At 43.3% G+C, this 21,483-nt stretch overlaps 1 protein-coding gene across 2 annotated transcripts in view; it reads left to right on the top strand.

The window, feature by feature from the left end:
* Nucleotides 1-1,167: 1,167 nt before the first annotated feature.
* Nucleotides 1,168-21,483, top strand: part of LOC125728332 (intersectin-2-like) — a 36,095-nt gene continuing 15,779 nt past the window's right edge. The window contains exons 1-2 of one of the 2 annotated variants that reach the window (XM_049005314.1): nt 1,168-1,238; nt 2,033-2,172. In XM_049005314.1, coding sequence (XP_048861271.1) covers nt 1,217-1,238; nt 2,033-2,172 — 162 coding nt within the window. In that variant the 5' untranslated portion in view covers nt 1,168-1,216. The remainder of the gene's footprint in view (nt 1,239-2,032; nt 2,173-21,483) is intronic. The other variant, XM_049005316.1, reaches the window with a different exon arrangement.

Raw genomic sequence — 21,483 nt, forward strand, 5'->3', positions numbered from 1 at the left:
GTGTACCCCCCAGCCTGGTGCCCTGTGCTGTCCTGGATAGACTCCAGGCCCCCCTGTGATAATTGGCTGGAAGTTAATAAAACTTCATTATTGTAACCCTGTGTTGGGCAAATACAGCATTATAACTAATTAAACTAGTTTACTGGTGAAACTCCGTTTATGTACATCTCTGAATGGCTGGGAAGGTTTGACAGCATGTATTTGGTTATTGGTTTAGCTTGTGTGGTGAACGTGTGCGACCTGTGATTAGCGCGTGTGTGTGTGTGTGTGTGTGTGTGTGTGTGTGTGTGTTTGGTCGTGATCATGTGTGTGTTCCCTGCAGGCTGCTAAGCAGGAGCTGGAGCGTCAGAGGAAGATGGAGTGGGAGCGGAGGAGGCGACAGGAGCTGCTGAATCAGAGGAACCAAGAACAAGAGGACATCATCAAGCTTAAGGCCAAGAAGAGGAGCTTGGAGCTGGAGCTGGAGGCTGTGGTGAGGACCAGGCCGTCCTGCACCTGTTTGCCCCGACCGACTGCATTCCCCTTCAGGAACGAGGAACAGCCAGCTGTTGAAATCGCACTATCAGAGACGCACGTTTTCCTTTCAGATGTCAATGGTACACATGCTTGTGTCCACAGCGACAATATTCCCGCCCTCAGGACTCATAAGACCACTGTTTAATTTCAGAGAGACAAGCACAAGCAGATCTCTGACCGACTCAGGGACGTCCAGAGCAAGAGGAGCATCCAGAAGGGAGAGCTGGAACTGATCAGTCAGAAGCAGGACAGCTGCCTGCTGGAGGTCAACGCCCTGCAGCGGCAGCTTGAGGTCTGCGGCCTTCCTCCGCTGCCGTCCAAGATCCCAGCAGCTATGGGACGAGCACCAGCTGCAACACTGATAAATAGATTCAACACGGTTCTTTTTCCATGTGATCTGGCGTTATGTCTGCTGTGCGTTATACAACAGCTGTGCCACTCCTGTCTGATTAGCAGTCTTCAGATTTTGGCAACCAAGGGAGAGACTGTTCTTCACACCTTTCCTGGAGAATGTGCAGTTTTTTTGGGGGGGAATTTACTATAAAAGCAATAGATAGATAGGGTGAAGTTTCCAGGGAGGGTTTATTTCAGGATTCTCCAGCTTTCTGAGGGAGTTTGGCCTGTTTTTGTGCAGGAGGGGCAGAGGAAACATTCTCAGCTGATTGTGGAGCAGCAGAGATGCAAGGAGATCCTATGCAACATGGGGCTGAACAGTAGGTCTGGTGAGTCTGATCTCCCTGCTTCTCCCTGCGTTACCTGGCGCCCCCCCCCCCTGCAGTCATTCTTGAAGTACTTAAATGTCATGGTGGCACATGGGTGGTACATGCTTCTTGTGCTTCTAAAATGTAGGTGTACACTACCAGACAAAAGTTTGGATGCACCCACTTGTAATACATCTTTATATTTTAGCTACATTATTCACCTTAGAGTAAAAGGCTTGGAGGCAGTCGACAGTTTTGCTTCGATGACAGCAATGCAGAATCTTGGCGTTCTTTCAGCCAGCTTTCAGATGTAACCCCCCCTGGAAGGCTTTTCCAGCAGTACAGGAGTTTCCAGAAGTTCTGGGCACAAGTCGGCTACCAACTCATCTCGGCTCTGTAGGGTTTGGGTGGAGTGGGGGATTGTGGGGGCCAGGTTATCTGTCACAGCCCTCCCTCTCACATGTCAACAAGAAAATACTTACCATATAACCTCGAGGTGCACTTAGGGTTGTTAATGTAAGGGCCCCCTGCTGATACAGCGCGTTGCTGCACCCTCCACACGAACCACCTCAGGGATGAGAACCTGAGTGTAGTCGTGCAGCGGGTGACACCTCAGCATCACACTAGTCCGAATGGAATGGAACAGTGTACATTTTTTTCCGGTGGCTGGAGTGCCAACCCTGCCACCAACCCCCTTGCAGTTTTCCCTGCAAGTTGGAGGACTTCCTTGCAGGGCTTAGATGTAGATTGTCAGTCCCAGGATGAAGCAATTGCAGGTGAAGGGTCTTGCTTAGAGGTAGTGTTTCTGTATACAGGTCCGACACTTTCCTCCGTAAAGAGGGGCGTGACTGAGAAGGACATCGTCTGTCGGAAACTCAAGGAGCAGCTGGATGTGCTGGAGAAGGATACCGTGGCAAAACTGTCGGAGATGGACCAGTACAACGTGGACATCAAGGTGAGGAGGCATTACTGGTGGTAGAAAGGCATCAATGTTGTGGCTTGCCTCTAGTTAGCCCAGTGTGCTGTACAGGGGCCAGTAGCATTTGTAAATAGAATAAAGTGGAGAAGTGAAGCCTCAAAATTGGCAGGAGGTGGGACTTATCGATTGCCCAGTTTACTAAACTAACTAGTGATGGACAAAAATGATGCCCCATGAGCCATTTGCTGTATTTGCTGATTTGATTGCATTCAATTCATAATTGGGCTCAAAGCGCTGCCCCACAGCGCTGCCCCACAGCGCTGCCCCAAAGCGCTGCCCCAAAGCGCTGCCCCACAGCGCTGCCCCACAGCGCTGCCCCACAGCGCTGCCCCACAGCGCTGCCCCACAGCGCTGCCCCACAGCGCTGCCCCACAGCGCTGCCCCACAGCGCTGCCCCAAAGCATGCCAAGAGCACCATCTAGTGGGCTCAAAAAATACAACAAATGGTTCTTGAGGCATCATTTTCTCCATCAATGCCAACTACTCATCTTTTTTTGTCCTTGATTCCTTTTGGGTTAAAGGCAGAGATTGACAGTCCACTGTAATTTCACCCATTTTGAGTTGTGAAGCCCATCCCTGCAGTGCAGTAACCAGTGACATTTTGCACACATTAGTATAGATGAGATTCCAGATTTTGTCAGGAGATGACAACGCAGGTGTCATTCTCTAATAGGAAATCCAAACATAATTAAAATATATTCTTGTGATGTAGGACAATGCATAGTTCAGTGAGGTATGCATCTGCATGTACCTCCCTCTGGAAGGTTGTGGGGTAAAATTCCATGGCAGGTGCAGTAAACAGGGCCTTTAACCACAGTTGTCCCAGAGACGTTGGCTGCCTCTGCTCTCTGATCCTCGCTTGTACGTCACTTTCGACAAAAGCATCTGCTAAATAAATAAATGTAAATATGCATCAACGCGTGCTGTCAGCATCTGCTTTTGGGAACGGGGAGCAATGTCACCCAACCTGTAATTCTGCTTTTGGCTATGAAGATGCCACTCGCGTTTGTGACTCAGGCTGACGTTGTCTCAGGGGAGGGGGGCGGATCTGACCCACAGTGGGCCTAAACGGCACATTAAGAGCTGCTCGCCACGCCATTCTACCTTTGATGCCAAGAATTAGCAGGCCAACCTCCTCCCATTAATTTTCCCCGCTAACTCTTTCATTTTTCACTCTATCTTTCTCTCTCCCCTCCATTTCTCTCCCCTTCGCGTCCTGCCCAGTTTGAGGACATGGACGACTGTCTTCTTCAGGGTCTCCTTTCTTTGCTGGGCTGCCTTAGCAGTCTCTTCCTTCTGATTAAGGTTGTTTCTCTGCTTTTTCCCCCCTCTGTCTCCCTACATCCGTGTCCGTCTCTCGCCCTCCATCCCGTCTTCCCAGCCCCGTGGGTTATGGATCCTGTGAAAGGCCGTGCCACTTTCATCGCCGTTACCTGTGATGTGTTTCTGGCCTCCTCATTTCCACCTATCGCATGCTGCCTGTCGCTACAAAGCTCTTGTTGTGTTCAGCTTACTTTTTTCCTTCACTTTTCAGTCTCTGCCGATATCTCCATTCGCTCCATATTCATATTCCTCATTCTGTGTCTCTAATCTTGTTGCAGACACCGCTTCCATTCTTAACACATACAAGACATCTTACCTTAGTGTCACTTTTGCTCTCACAACGTAACATTGAACTTCAGCGGTGTGGCCTATTGAACCCTAGTACGCTTCTCCCTACCGCAGAGGATGGGGAGCCACATTCTTGCAAAGCAACAATAGAAGAACAAACAAAACCAAGAGCAGATATTCTGCAAACTTTTATACCAGGATCAGAAGTTGTTTATGTAGATGGCTCAGCATCAAAAAATGATATGGAAAAAAATAAAGTTGGGTATGCTGTAGTTACATCTACTGAAGTGTTAGAAGCCAATGCACTCCCTTCTACTTGTTCAGCACAAGCGGCTGAACTTTATGCTGTGATCAGGGCATGTGAACTGTTCAAGAACAAGTCACTTACTATCTACACTGATAGTCAATATGTGTTTGCAGCTGTCCATCACCATGCAAGAGTCTGGAAAAATAGAGGTTTTAGAACATCACAGGGCACATCTCTTACTCATACGAATTTGCTACTTAGATTATTAGACGTTGTGCATTTACCGACTCACTTTGCACTGTGCAAATGCAAAGCACACCAGACTGATGACTCTGCAGAAACCGCAGGAAATAGTTTTGCAGATAAAACCGCCAAAGAAGCGGCACTGAAACAACCTACCTTATCAGTGGCAGACATTCTTTTTATAGATAGCGATGTGCTATGTGATGCACAGATTCATGCTCCTAAAATAGAAGTACAAAGTTGGATCAAAAGAGGAGCAATACAACGAGAGAAAGTTTACTATATGAATGACAAGCCCATCCTACCAAAAAATTTATACAAAACAGCTGCTTTGGTGAGCCATGGAAATACTCATGTCTCAACAGGAGGGATGGTACATATCATACAACAATATTTCTATGCTATAAATTTTTCTGATTATGCAAAACAATTTTGTAGGACATGCTTAATTTGTTGTAAACACAATGCACAAGGAAACATCAGACCAAAACGTGGCCAGTTCCCCACAGCTGAGTATCCGTTTCAAGTTGTACATATGGATTTTATTGAATTATCTTGGTCACAAGGAAAGAAATACTGTCTAGTTATTATAGACACCTTTTCTAAGTGGGTAGAAATATACCCTGTAAAGCATTGTGATGCAATGACCGTTGCAAAATGTTTGGTAAGCCATTATTTCCCTACCTATGGCATACCTCATATTATAAGATCAGACAATGGGACTCATTTTGTAAATCAGACTATGTCCCTTTGCTCACAAGCATTAGGTTTTACGCTTAAGAATCATTGTGCGTATCACCCCCAGAGCGCAGGCTTAGTGGAAAGGACCAACGGCACTATTAAAACAAGGCTAAAAAAGACAATGGAAGAGACAAAAAGGCCGTGGCCAGAATGTTTGTCTCTAGTAAAATTATGGATGAGAATAACTCCCACTCCTGCAGGATTAACACCTTTTGAAATAGTGTATGGTAGACCATTTCCCCTAGCAACTGAAATGAATGACATAGAAAAAGCAGACCGAGAAAATACGCTGGCTGATTGGATGCGTAAACTACTAACATCACAACAAAAACATAGCCCCAGTAGTCTGCCGGTAAATTCTGTTTCTACTCAACAGGATAACTTGCAGCCGGGAGATTGGGTCCTGGTCAAGGTCCTGTTGCGGAAAGATTGGAGCACACCTCGGTGGGACGGTCCTTATCAAGTCCTCCTCACAACACCAACAGCAGTAAAGATCGCAGAACGACCTTCCTGGATACACAAAAGTCACTGTAAACCCATCAAGCCCTTATCAGAGGCCTCAGCAACAGAGTAGCAGTGGAAGTCCGCTACAAAGGCACAGTAACCAATAGGGTGCTGTTGTCTCAACCCGGTGAAGAAAACAACTGAGCTGCACTCTATTTAGGATGGCCCTGATAGGGTGGGGATGTGGTAAAGTGACTCTAGGGGTCATTCTTGTTGTAGGACTTGTATGGTTGTCCTGGCTCTCACCAGCTCCATTACAGCACCTACGGCGATGGACCCATGATGACTTCCATCTACGCCCGTTGCCCGCTGACCACTCACATCCATTTATGCAAAACTACTGGTACCGATATGTACATGATACTGTAACAGCGAAAAATGTGACAAATTGCTATGTTTGTTCAGTAATGCCCACTCATAGTGAAGGACCTACGGTGTATGGTAAAGCTATGAACATATCCCAAGCCAAGTGCGCTGCTTCTTTCGCAGGAATAGGATACCAGAGCCGTCTTTCCCTTATATTTTCGCTAGCAGGGGAAGATGTGAACATAACTATACCTGGGACTAATAGAATGACAGTGGTCCGAATTAAGTATCAGGAGGCTACAGGAAACTACCCAGATGACGTTGGGTTTCAAAATGGTACCTGTATACAGGATTTCTGGGTAGACTTCGCTGTTGCTAAAACTAATGTCTCACTTCCTTTTTCTGTCTTGATGGACCGAGACCCACTGACATATCAGCATGCCATTTGTTTTAAGCAAGATAATGGTACGCGATGGATAGGAGGAAACACCACGAACTGTAACCTAACATATGTAGACAGCATGTATGGATCTCCAATTTCGATGCTTCGCCCCAGTAATGGAACATATTGGGTGGACGGAGTAGCATGGTTGTGTGGACCTCGTGCATACTTTGTCTTACCACCGAACTGGTTTGGAGTGTGCGCTCTTATTTTTGTTTCAGATCACACCTTCCTGATAGCACAGGAAAGTAAAACTTTCTTCAGAAGCAGGAGAAGGCGTTCGATATCAATACAACCCCATGATAGTGTGTGGGGAACCGACGTGCCCGCTGAACATAAATTGTGGGGAACAGGCAGTAAAGTTATGCTGGCCCTGTTCCCTGGGCTAGGAATTGGAAAACTCATGCTACGCGTAGAAACTCTAAATTATAGACTAGGTCTATTTATGAATGATTCGATACTGATTAACCAAAAACAAAATGAACAATTAGACATAACCAGACAGATGGTAATCCAGAATCGTATGGCATTAGACCTACTGACAGCCGCACAAGGAGGAGTATGTGTCCTCCTGAACCAAACGTGCTGCACTTACATTCCTGACAATGTGCACTCACCCAATATGACATCTGCCTTAGACCGCCTCCGAAACTTACAAAAAGTGATGACCATGGACAGTCGACCGCAGTCCTCCTCATCCTGGTTAGACTGGTTTATTACAGGAACATGGTGGTCAATACTGATGAAAACATGCCTACCTCTTCTTTTGTTTTTCATTTTATTTTTCTGTTGTTTTATTACTGTTATACCATGTTTGAAAATGTTTATTAATCAAGCTCTTAATGCTGCTTTTCGGACACGCAGTACAATGTTTCTCTCCCTTACCCAAACTATAGAGACAGAGCCTGTTTCCAGCGATGGCGATGAAGAAGACATATAATTCATAATGACGGCCGAGCCGAAAGCACCCGTGCAGGGCTCGGACCTGAAGAAACGGAATTAAATGTTTTCCAGGATAATGACAATGTGGTCTAAATGAAGGTTGTACCTAAAGTGCTTTTGCAACTTCTACAATGTTGATGCTTCTGATCATACTGTCATGATAAACAGGAGGGACTGTTAGGTTGAAGAAACAGTTGTTAATCATTTCTGTATGATCAGCAATGAGTGTAAATATATATGTATACGTTATTTCTTATCTTCTAGCCACATACTCTTAGCTATTGTACTCTAAGTAGGTGGTTAACAGCTGCCTACTTAGATAAGAATCTCACTTCCCTCTCTTGCGCCCCCCATTGACTATAAATAAAGAAGCCAAGGGGAACCACCCTTTGTAACACATTCTGCTGTAGTTTGCATTGCAGAGAGTGTGGGTACCCTTGCAAGTAAAACTGTAACCTGTGTGTGTCTCGTAAATGTGGAGTTGGGGTGGAAACGCCGGGCGCTTTCCCCAACACTCACTCTTCTGCCTGAAGTTTTTGCATTTCATTGGTATTTAACTCCAGCAAAACAGCACATTCTTTCTTGTATTTGCTGACCATGATGATGGTCACAACCATTATCATTTGGTCCCCAAAGGAATTGACACGAACTGCATCTTTGGCAGGGCAAAGTCATACGTAGCAGCAACCCAAATTGAGCTAAATCCAAGGCAAATTGGATGAGGCTAATTCGTCATGCCTCCCACATCGCACACTGAAGGAGGGACCACGGGTGACAATGTGCAGGACTTACGTTCTTTATGATGAGTGGATAGCGGGTGATTCTCTGCATAGGCTTCAGCAGGAAGCTGGACAGTGGCATACCTTTACACCGGTGATCTGTAGCGATTTTCTGAGAGAGAGACACACACACACTTAGGAGTCAGAAACCCTAGCCTACGTCCTTATCTAAAGCACCACTCTAAATTTCAGTCTAGGTGCTTTAGAAGAGTTGAGTCCAGAGGTCTCATAGAACATAGTATTGGCCCGCAAGATATCTTTGTAATTCATTTCAGAAGAAAATAAAGAACAGTTCAACATCCATTTAACCCGCTACCGCTTTTTCACTGAGGACATTTGGACGGCTGCAATTCTCCCGCTTACCGATCGCTCTGGAACAGCCTTTAACAATGAACTATCTACCCCTCCCATTTGTTCCAGGGCTGCTGCCCACCATTCCTCACCTTGAGGAAGTCCTTGAACTCGGGTTCCTTGTCAGTCTTTTGTTGCAGCAGGGCTGCACCGTTAAGCTGGCAGCTGCAGAAGCGGATGTAGGCCTGCATGTGCGAGAGCTCCGAGGCCAGGATGTCCCCAATCATCTGCACCGGCATCTTCTCGCCACCCGTTTTCTTCCTCACCCTCAGTGCCCTGCCATTCACAAACACAATCACCAAAACCGCAAAGGCCGCCAAGTCCAGTACCAAGCAATTTCTTCGTAAAAGTTCAGGTGAGTTTCAAAAACAGAATGCTGGCCAGTGCCATTCTCAACAAACATTCCAGTTTCCATGATCTTTAAGTGCAAAAACTGTGCAGCCTGTTTTGTTATTATCCATCGACTGCATAGATAATTCCTTTTCCTGGCACTTCTCTATTTCTGGGACTTCACTCTGCCTATGACATTTGCTGTTGTGGGACACGATACTCGCAGTTCGTATTCCTAGAGCAAGGTGGCAGCATCGGATCACGTTTCATTCCCAAGAATTTCAGCTACCAAGAAGAAACAAGCTTGTGGAAAGACACACTTGTGAAGTTTGGTGTTGGACATAATCAGGTCCTTCCAGTTGACGAAGATCATGGCCATTTCAACTTCTGTCAGGCGTCCCGACTCAGACATGGGCTTGTAAAACACCTGGAGAAAAAAAAATGAGAGACGGGCAAAGTTGGAAAGGGTTAGTAAAGGTTAAGAGGGATAACAAAATGTTAGGGAAAATAAGTTAAACATGTTCTGGCACAAAAACCTACACTCAAAGCCCTATACATGAGATCCATGACAAGAATATAAAAACTCAAAACTGCAAATGCTTAAAGCAGACTGAAGTGCAAAGACCTCACGGGGGCCCCACTGCAGATCATACCTCCAGGACCAGCTGAAGGTCAGCCATGTATCGCTCCTCCGTCTCAATGAGCTCGTGGACGTAACCCTGTCGCTTCCTCTCCTGCGGACTCATGGTGTCCAGGCTGGTCAGGTCAGCACACCCTGCAGGGTCGGGGATGACGGGGGTGGGGGTGGGAGTGGGGGGGGGGGCAGCCGCGGTCAGCAGCTGTCTTGCGTGGCCCCAAACATGTGGCTAAACCACTGGCTTGAGAAGCCGCTACCCGGAGCTGTCGCTAAGTCACTGCGCGAGAACAACCCTCCCGTCCGTCTTACCTTTTGCTGAAAATTCAGCAAGTATTATATACTTCTTAATTTTACAAAGACTTTTTTCCTATCATATTTTTTAGTTTTTGAAGTTGATAATCTGGAAAACTGCTGCCTGGGATATACTATCCATTCTTGACTCTTGGAATAGGAATTGAAGTCGAATCAAACAGCCTTACAGCACCCTCTTTAGGTTCCATACAGTAATATGGAAAACAGAACAATTACTAACTGAACGCAACATCCCCCCTTTACTTCCTGCAGCAGCACTGTATTCTATTAAAGACACGCCTTACCTGTAACATTTCTTCCTATAAGGTCATTACACCCCAGACAAAATAGAATGTAAGTTCAACAAAAAACATTGTGCTTGTGCCTTCCTGTAACTGCACAACCTTTTCACTATGAACTGCCTGTTTTGCTTCCAACAGAAATCAATTACAATTAGAAATGTTCCATTCACTGAGGACCACAGTAAGAGGATCTACGAACAACTGTTATATATTTTATACTGAATCTATCTTTTCCTTTAAGGTATCTCTTTCTAACCAGAAAATCACGGTCAGAACATGCATTTCATTTCTTTGTTTAATTCTGTGAAGTTCCATAGTCCTTGAGCCGATGATGGTTTGTGTGCCCTGGCTGCACAGCTTCCAGTTCCTTAGGCCATTCCAAGCTCAACTGTTCCTTCAGGACCAGTCTTTGGCAGGGCTGGAAATTGGGGAAGTCCACTGGGTACTGAGGCCAAATGGGCAGCATGCCATGCTTTCCCGTCAGCCAGGATGGGTCTCGATGGGTGCAGAGAATTTCTGATGCCCTTTTTGCACATGCGCTGGTTTCCACAGCCGCACTCTGTGCCCTTCTCTGAATGAGGGAGTGCGAGCTCCCTGTCTTGCATCACAGTACTGTTTCATGCGAGATTGGCAAAGAAACACCCAGCAATGCACTTTATTATCATGTCACTTAATTATCACTTATGCCCCTTCAGTAGCAGGCCAAGTACAAACACTACACAAGCAGAGTATTCTGTGGGGAAAAATTTATGTCCTCAACTGCTGAGAGCAGCGTGCTCTGTGCTCATTACATCTGTGAGCTCATTACTCTCTGTAGTGCTTTTCAATGCTGCATTGAGCAGCTGCCAAGATGTTATGCTGCCTCTGAGGATAACTGTTTGTTTAGGAGTAGAATAATTCAGAATAATTCAGAAGATGGATACAGATTTTCTCTTTTTAAACAAGACACTGGCTCACTCATAATTGTCCAGTAAGAGGTAAGGAGCATTCCTATTGAACAATCATGACTTCTAGCTTAAGTTAACTCCGCTAACTGAGAAATCCTGCTTAGTGGAACACCTCCCTGGTCAGAAGAGAACAACTACAGCAACCAAGAGTCACTACCTGGCTTCTGGTTATTCTGCATTAGCTCACAGCTCAGACTGGGAGTCATTTCATAATGAATTGACTCCTCAAGTCCAAGCCTTGCAGTGGACTGCAAAGCATCCAGGGACACTGCGCAGCACGTTAAAGGACAGCTCTTATGGAGTGACCACTAAACGTAAAAGTGGAAAAATAAATCATTTAAAAAATGTTAAATGAATAGTTAAGGAAGATGTAGCATTTGATTATGTCCATGCATTTTATAATATATTCAGTACAGGATCATAGGGGAGTCACAATAGGACATACTGTAAGGAAGTGGAATATTCTGCTAAGAAGGTCAGTGCATCATAGGACTCACTGACAGACACAGACACACACAGGCACAAGGAAACAAGCAGCAGAACATGCATATGACATGCAGAGCTCAGCCATGATGTTAAGAGCACGACACCCTGAGCCAACAAGCCTGTAGGACCTAAGCCAGCAAAATAGTCTAATTTTCTTTCATGCGTACTTTGACACAGACATCAGCTTAATACAATGCATAAGGCTCACAAGTTGAAACTTCAAGAATAGGCACAGACCATGACATCACCTTAAAACCAGCTTGGAAGGTGATGAAATTGTAACCTGGCTGTCTTCATCGCCTGATTTAATCCCCATCATTAACTATGGGGCCTTAATGTAGCATAAGATTAACCACGATCACAAACATTACACTTCTCAGAGCGGCATCTAGGAGGTTGTGAGTGAGTGTGTGTGTGTGTGTGTGTGTGAACTGATACCAGGCTCATGATGGTCATTGACAAGAAAGGGCATTAAACTTGGCAAAAGGGACCGTAAAGAATGGCAGATTGTTTTTCTCTATATAAATTCAATAACTAACTAAGTCTGCTTTTATTATTGTTTCTCTTAATACGAGAAAGAGAAAAATCCATCAGTTTCTTTTGTTTTCGTTTGTGACTAATTTTCTCTAAAAAAGAATTTACTTTTAGCAAGACAAAACTTCTGAATTCATTTTCTCAGTCTGTCAGTTTACTACATGTATAAGAATTAAAGAAGTCTTATTTGTTGCATTTCGTTAATATTTGAAAGTGATTTTATTACAGTGAATCTCATGACATCATTCTTTTGTTATCCCTAAAGTTAACAGGAACGTTTGTAGCTCCAAAAAGCAGTGCATAATTCGACTGACGATCGCCACGTACTACGGACTAAAAGTTTGGCCCCTTATCCTTTGCAAAAGTTTCACTGCAGCTTTTTTTCCTCATTAACGTCAAAGCTGTGAAGAACTGAGAAAGTTCTTTTTTGAAGATAAAAAAAAGTTTGGAGGAGTTTTGAAGAATCTTGTTGTCACGTTCAAAGCCGGACGGAACGGCGATCGTGCGAGGCGAACGGGCAGGAAGCAGGCGGACAGGCGGAAGTCAGGGTAAACCAGGGATTTAATAAATAAACAGGGAGCAGGAGACATGAAACGCTAACTAACATCAATGACAGACAATGGACTCAGGTAAGACACGGACTGAAATACACAGGACTGAGCAAATTAACTAGACACAGCTGGGTACAATCGGGAGAAAACACGTGGGTAATCAGGGGGCGTGGCACACAGGAGGAGTGGACGAGCCGGGCATGACACTTGTTTTATGAATATAGATTTTCCCAACAATATAATTTTATTGAGTAAAAGATAAAGCGTATCATCATTTAGGACAACACCAAAGATAATATCATTACAAGTAAAGGAAGTCAAAAAATGAAATTTTGTACTTGTTGAGAAGCAACAAGAGAAGAACAAGTGGTCCAAAGTTTCTATGTCATTATTTTAAAAGGTGCAAGTATTATTATCAAAGTTAAACTTAGCATGAAGAAATTAATTACAGGTATATATAGCATTGAATACTTTAAAGTGTAACTCTGACTTTGGGGGGTATTGGATAATAAATATATTTAGTGCAAATGTGTTTACTGGTTGATTTGAATTTTTATTGGAAAGGTGACGAAATAGTTCATAAGCAACGTCTAATAATATTATGTCTAATAATTTCATTTAGGAATTTACCCTACTTATAAAATAATACCATTGTATTGGAGAGGAGGGAGGCTATGAAATAGGAGAAGGGGAGAATTGTTTAAAAGGTTCCTGACCAACATTAAATGTGCAGCTGGAATAGATTTTAGAACAATATCAAACTCTTTTTTAATAAACTGTATTATGTTTTAAACAAAAGTTTTCAAAAAACAGAACATTTCCTGTGATGTCCAATAGATGCAAAGCTGACCAGATGTTCTTCTCTACCCAACGTTCATGGTACGGGGACTGATTTCTGTGGGTAATATATCTATTATTCCAAATAGGTACCAAGTTTGGACTGAAAAATAATAAGAGCATAAGAAATTTACAAACGAGAGGAGGCCATTCAGCTCATCAAGCACGTTTGGGGAGAACTTAACTAATAGCTCAGAATTTTTTAAATCTTATCTAGCTCTGATTTAAAGGAACCCAGGGTTTTAGCTTGCACTACATGAACAGGAAGACTGTTCCATACTCTAACTACACGCTGTGTAAAAGTGTTTTCTCAAGTTCAGTTTAAAATGTTCTCCCACTAATTTCCACCTATGGCCATGAGTATTTAAACTAATATTGAAGCAGCCATTTGGCTGAAGAGCATCTCGACCTGTTAGAACCTTGCAGGCTCATGATGGTCATTGACAAGAAAGGGCATTAAACTTGGCAAAAGTGACCGTAAAGAATGGCAGATAGTTTGTTATTCTTTATATAAATTCAATAACTAAGTCTGCTTTTATTATTGTTTCACTTGATAGGAAAGAGAGAAAAATCCATCAGTTTCTTTTGTTTTCGTTTGTGACTAATTTTCTCTAAAAATGAACTTACTTTTAGCAAAACAAAACTTCTGAATTCATTTTCCCAGTCTGTCAGTTTGCACGCACACACACACACACACACACACACACACACACACACACACACACACACACACACACACATAGTCAAATGCATTCATACATGTATATATATATAATCAGGAGTGGTACTTTCACCACGAAATGTCACTCATGTGCACTGTCTTCGCGTAGTGAACCAGTTTTCAATACAATGGTTAAAAAGGCTCAAACCTTCAGTGCCTCGTTGTGCCATCTCTACCAGTGTTTTTTGCAACAGGGAAAATACAACTTGTATGCTGGCCTTAGAAGCACAACTTGAAAGAATAGCTGCCATGCTTCTGTCTAGCATGGCAGAGGGAGTAAAACGGTATGGGACTGCTTTGGTGCTGGTAAGGTGGGTGATTTACACAGAGTACAAGGTGCAATGAACCAGCAAGGTTACCGCTCTGTTTTACAACTCATGCCACTCCCTGTGGTCAGCACTTCTATCAAGCAGCAAGGCTGATTCAAAGCACACTGGTGAAAGATGAGGAATCCAGAGAACTGTCCTGCTTGACTGGCCTACAGAATCATCACATCTCCAGCCTATCAAGCTCATGTGAGACCAGCTTCACCATGAGGTCAGAGAAAATACCAAGCCAGTCCCACCTCTGGGAATAGCAGGATTGAAATTTCCCCTAATATTGTCATAAACGGACAGCTCTAATGGCAAAGGACTGCAAAGCTGTAATTGCTGCAAATATAGTTTTCATACAGTTTGATTAATTGAAAATGAAGATGAAACTTATTGCAATATTTATTATATCACAAAGCAGAAGGCAGCTGGGAAAAGTAAAAAAAGAATCACCCCAGATGGGACTTAAAACCACGATATCCAGCTCAGAAAGTCAGGGCCGTGGGAATTTGGCCAGTGGGGCAACCGGCAGACCTGAGCTTATGACCAGGACACTTGACTCACAATGGAAGCTCAGAAAATTATAAGCAAGCCTGCAAAAGTGACATGAATGGATCTGTGGTAAAATGCATCTTGGGGCTGAGACATTATCACTCACAGTTCAGGAGAAGATGACATCCATCCATGGATCTCGGTCAAATGCGCTCATTGAGTTTCCGCTATGCCTTTATCATTTAATGTTTGTACTTAGCTATAGAGTGGCAGGAACACAAATGAATGGGGAGTTTAAAAAAAAAAAAACATTTGCATTACAGCAATACGTCACACATGACTATGTAAGGGAATAGATGAAACCCTGCATACATCACTATACCAAAGCAATTCAGTACAAAGTGCACTGACATGATTCATATGATTCCTGGTTTATTTGGAAAATTTAGGTCCACCATCAGCTAGGTGTTATATTTATGATGCACATTGATGACACCATTTGGCTGACACAATATCAGACTGAACTTATTTTATAATTTTAAAGGTTTAAATATGGTTCTGGGTGTTGGACATCCTGTCAGCCTTCCCCCCAAGAGAGAGTAAATGACTGCAGGGCATTACAAAGGTCCAGAATGGATTTTTCATTTACAGGTGTCTTCTTTGCCTCTCGTGACCAGTATCTCACTCCGGACCAGTGGTGGATCTCGTACTCAGCCACAGAGAATGGGTCCTCCCGCCCAGTGGATCTCCTCATCCCCTCAGCCACTGATTCCCTCCAAACTGATGGGGTAACTATGGTTGGCAGAAGTGGGGTTTGTTGTTCACTGTCATCCGTATTTACGTATCCTCACTGTTAGGCCTCTGCACACCCATTTCTTTTGCTGACCTGTTGCACAGAAACATTTCTCTTTATAGTAAACTGTAACATGATTATAGCAATTATTTCAATGTTGCTCAGTCAGTGAGAATCATTTACAGCATTGAATACTTAGTTTGTGGTTTCAATTAATATCAGACTGACTCCAACTCAGAAGAAAAAAGGTCTGAAATACATATGTTTGAATTCTGACTTCTGATTAAAGTCTGACTTTTTCTTTTTATTCTGATAATATTCCTTCACCGCCCCAGCATCCATGTCTCCATTACTGGTGCCAGCCTGGTTGGAGGAAGGTGTTTTAGGTGAAGATCCTTCATCTCCCCATTCGATCACCTCATCCCATTTATCCCAGGCTGCCCAGTACTCGTCATCAGCCCAGCTCACGGCTTTTTCCATTCGCCTAGTGCTGAGAGGAGAAACAGCTTTCTGTCAGACAGGTTATATGACAGCACACCAGACAACAGTAAAAACTTCTTAAAGACCAAATACATAAGCTGGTTCAGTCAAGTATTTATATTAAATAACAAAACATGGTACTATTACCCAAGCATTATCAAAGTAGATGCCCATCATCAAACGCCTCCCCCGGTCATACAGTATCACCCAGCTAATGTTATCCACTTAATGCCAACAAAGGGTAGGGTGAGTGCACTTGACCTTCTGAACATGGTAACTGGTATTTGTTGCATCCATCCATCCATCCGTTTTCCAAACCACTTATCCTACTGGGTCGCGGGGGGTCCGGAGCCTATCCCGGATGCAATGGGCACGAGGCAGGGAACAACCCAGGATGGGGGGCCAGCCCATCGCAGGGATCAAAGCATCAGATAAATGTAAAAGCATTAATAAGATATTCCTACAGAGCAATTTCTAATAGACATGGCAGTGCCCTAACATCTCATGTAATAAACCCTTTGGCATCATCTGCTGCCTTATTCAGCCTAAACCAATAGTCCAGAGGATCCTCCCTAGCATCTGACTTGGTTGAACAAAAATCTGCTGGAGGCATCCCAGAATGCACAGTCAAATAAGAATGCTGCTTCAGGACACTAAGGACTGCATCCACATCTCCAGTGGCAGTGACAGTATCATTACTATGCAGCCATGCTCTGACCACATCTCTGGCACATCCCATCAGTCTGCTTGTGCCTGCAGTAGGGATGGGTGAACCTAAGCATTCAGAGGTTTCCCCAGCAGATAGACTATTTGGCATCTTAGAGAGGGCACTGAGGTAGAGATTGGTAAACAACTTCACAATATTATTCTTAACCTGCCAGATCTGGATTATCCCCTCTGTCAGAAATCTTGCAGGCAGAGCCCACTTGAAGCAGAGCCGAGAGGTAGGGCTACATAAAAACAAGTGGCAACAAGTGCGAGACCGGTATGTTAGAGCCCGGAAAATGTTAGTTGTGAAACGAAGCGGTGATCCTGCTGACCTGATGTTTTGCCTAGCAATTATCCACCGTCTGGACTGGATGAAGTGTCACCTCAACCACAAAACTACTGAAACTAATTTCCCTAGAATTGACACGGTAAGTGTTTTTTTTACTTATTGTTTGGAATAACATCCATCCATCCATCCATCGATTTTCCAAACCGCTTATCCTACTGGGTTGCGGGGGGTCCGCAGCCTATCCCAGAAGCAATGGGCATGAGGCAGGGAGCAACCCAGGATGGGGGGCCAGCCCATCGCAGGGCACACTCACACACCAGTCACTCAAACATGCACTCCTACGGGCAATTTAGCAACTCCAATTAGCCTCAGCATGTTTTTGGACTGTGGGGGGAAACCAGAGTACCCGGAGGAAACCCCACGACGACATGGGGAGAACATGCAAACTCCACACACATGTGACCCAGGCAGAGACTCGAACCCGGGTCCCAGTGGTGCGAGGCAACAGTGCCAACGACATGGGGAGAACATGCAAACTCCACACCTGATGAACCGGTGATGACATTCTAAACTCCTGCACCACCATGCCACCCCAGACTTTAACTTGATTTATTTAAAATATTTCCTAGAATTGCGTATACTAAATTCAACCCAAAAAAGCGAGTGCAAATTATTACATCATTTAATTTGAGTAAATTCTACAGTTTATTTATTTGCAGTTTACGTACTGAATTACAGTGCATTGCAGCATTTTATCGGCAAGGTTCTCATAAATATTGCCCTACTTTCTACAGTATTGTACTATTTTACTGATAAACAGTGTTACTGTGATAATTTCACTGTTTATTACAGCAGGGGTGCAGATTGAACCCACAACCCTGGAGGTGTGAGGCTACAGTAGGAGCAATGGGCCACTATTGATACTGTGAGAAATGATGTATTTTTAATCATACACTATAACTGATGTGCCGCTACATTGCTTGTGTATGCTCTGCACCTTGCCTTTCTCCCTTACTTGTCTTTCTTGTTCTCCACACCTTGTGAGCTTCAACATGAGCTGATTGATTGTTTTTCATAAGGCCCCAGGTTAGTTAGGTTCAGTCTCCTGGAAAATCACTAGAATGTGTCCTTGGCTTTGGAAGCTAAGAACACCTTATTTTCAGGGAGAGTCCTGTAATATTTATTTTAATAAATTATTTTTATTGATAAACCTTCATACTGATAATCCTCTTTTAGTGGTCCTAAAAAAACATTTCACGATTCAGTAACCCTACTTGTTCAATAGATGGCAGTGTAGTACTTCGACTAAGACGTGCTATGGAAATTGCCGGTAAAATATAAAGCTCGTTTTCCACTTTAAACGTTTGTCTGACTGAAATGACCACATGTTGTACATATGTTATTGTACTATACGTCTAACCTTCAGCGTTATATACCACACCTACCTCAGTTATCTGCAGCAATAAAATATGGATGTGTAATTGGACAGCTGCAAGTTAAGTTGTAGAATCGATTATTTTTCTAAATGTTTATCTGTCTGATTTTACAGTAAAGTATGCATGGACGCATGGTACAATAAGGTGTGAATAAGTTGAAAATATACATGAAATATTATAAAATAATAAATATGTGTAAACATTTACGGCTCCCTGGAAATGATCAGTTATCATGATAGTACAAATAAGCAGTTATCCAGACATCCCAAGTCTCCCGCATATTGACAGCGGCTCCCTGATGCCCCTAAATTAAAAAAAAAATATCCTGGAAACTAGAGCAAGCAAACAAGAGCATGCACGCGAGACAGTAGCACACACGAATGAGCAAGTAAATGAGCTAGGAATGAGCGAGAGAGAGAGGGATAGAGAGAAAGAGAGAACGTGCGTATGTGTGGATCCCTATATGTGTGACTCTTCATGTAGCCAGTGCTAGATTGTAAACCTGATTGGTTTACTTAGCCATATAAGCCAATCATATTTCAGTGCGGGCGGGCCTTTATTTAACTCCCAGAGAACCGAAGGTATTGGTTCCATGGAGCGTCACGGCGGAGGGAGAGTGTCTCAAAAAACGAAAATATAAAATGCATTTCACCACAGACTACACAAAAACGTGCCCTTGTTTAATAAGGATGAAAAATAATGACAATGTTACGCGCTGAACTGTTTGCAACAGTGATTTCAGCATTGCTCATGACGGTTTAAACGACTGTAAAAGGTACGTCCAGGTGAGTTTAACAAGTGTCATTTAATTTTCTGTATTATTCAGGTAAACACTGGTTAGACACTTGGTTAGTTGTCATGAAAACACCAAACTTCCTGAAGGCTTTTGTAAAGTAGCAATGGAATATAATTAAGGAATTTACATATAGTAAAAGAATAATCTACTTATATTATTGTCAAAATAATACATAATATTGGCCGTCGTAATTCAGTGCGTTGACTAGAGAAAATTAATGAATTTTTTATTATCATATATTCATGATGAGGCAATACCGAAATTCTGTTCTGTAAAATTAAGTTTGTTGAAAGCTAAATAAATTGCTGTGCATAGGATACAGTGAAATGAGGTTGGTAAGAGCTTTTTTTTAACGTAAGTACGACTAAATCTCATTATGGCGACGCGAGTCGGTCAGACATAAACACGCGAGAGTCTGACTGCGGTCAACGACGTTGTGTGGCGCCAGCCGCAGGCGGTTGTCATGGTTACTTTGCCCCCTTCGCGCCCTTTTAGTAAGACATGTCCGGCGTTCGAGCTCCGGCAAACAAAACTAAAGCCGGATTTATTTAGATAATTTCTGCTTAAACTTTATTAAACTAATACATGTATGTTCCGTGGTAATTTTTGTACTTATCGATGTAGCTGGGTTTCGATAATTTAGAAGTTAATTGCGACTTGCTAGTTGGAAAACTGTGTTTTCGTTGGTGTACCTCTGGGTTTTTTGTGTCTGTTAATCTACTACAGAAGTTTACATCGTTTTTGATAGTGAGTCAGACATACCTGTGTATTAATATGTTTTTCGGGTTGTGTGATTTCCATACATGTATATAGTTGCCACTTGGTTTACCATAGCTTGGTGTTAACTACAGATCTGATTTGGGATTCTGAAATTGCCCTGGTGTGCAGCACATGTCACACTTCTGTGTGTCTTCACATGTCTTCTGATTACTGGTTGCATTTACAACATGCCACATTATATATAAGTCACGGTATTTTGTGTGTCAGGTATAGAGATGAATATTATTTTTTAGGATAAATTCAGTTAAACTAATTGAGAGTTAGCTGTAGTAAGCTGCCCTACACACAAACGCTGTGACCCCAGAGGTAAGCTGACATGTACCCAAACACCCTGATCGCAGAGGCAAGCTGCGGTCTACCCAAACACGCAGACCCCTCAGGTCCAGAATGACCTGGCTCACAGTCACGCAAATGTCCTAACCCCAGAGGTAGGCTGCCATCCACCCAAATGCTCTGATCTCAGACAAGCTGCTGTCCACCCAAACAGGCAGGCGCCTCAGGTAAGCTCACATCCACCCAAATGCCCTAACCCCAGAGGTAGGCTGCCTTTGACCCAGCCCCCTGACCCCTGAGGTAACCTCGCTTCCACCTAAACACTCTGATCTCAGAGGCAAGCTGACATTTGCCCAAACACCCTGATCACAGAAATAAGCTGCCATCCACCTAAACGACCTACCCCCAGAGGTAAGCTGACATCCATCTAACTGCCTTGATCCTAGGCTGCCCCAGTACGTCTAGGTGGTGACAATCCATCCTACAGGGTTGACATGATGTGCTTTCCTGAAGCACACAAAGGACACCTCGGGTTTTATGTAAGTTTGCTTTCTTTTTCTGTGCTTGTGTTTTATTTGGTTTGGATTGTATTTAATGGCATGTACAGAATTTACTGAGCACTTTTTTGGTTGATCACTGTTGGCACATATTCATCAATATTAACATTATTAACATTTTATTTTATCTGTTGTGCTGTTTATTTTGTGATTGACCTATTTTATTCCTAAGGTTACTGATTTTATGTGTTTTAGGAAAGTGTATGATGCTGTTTTAGCCCGACCCTTGTGCAGAGTTTGGAAGTCTGCGGGTATGTTCCTTTTTGAACTTTTTCTTTTTGTCTTAACTTTTTATTGGCATGCATGTAAGGTAACATTTTAATTGTTTTATTGGCCATGTAATTGGATTTTAATGGTGTATAATTGTATTTGCTGGTGGAATTGCTCTTTTGCCTGTGTTAAGGGTAATAGTTCTGCAGGTAGTTCTATTTGTTAAATGTTTGATAAATAAAATTCTTATTGTACTGGGTTGGCATTGATTTGCATGGTGTTTCAGCCTTTTAGATTGTGATTTTGTGTCGGCGGGGTGCAGTCTGCGGGTATCGCTTCTCGGCCTTTTGGCTAAAATCA

The sequence above is a fragment of the Brienomyrus brachyistius genome, unplaced genomic scaffold (genome assembly GCF_023856365.1).
Source record: "Brienomyrus brachyistius isolate T26 unplaced genomic scaffold, BBRACH_0.4 scaffold238, whole genome shotgun sequence".
In the NCBI taxonomy this organism is placed as follows: Eukaryota; Metazoa; Chordata; class Actinopteri; order Osteoglossiformes; family Mormyridae; genus Brienomyrus; species Brienomyrus brachyistius.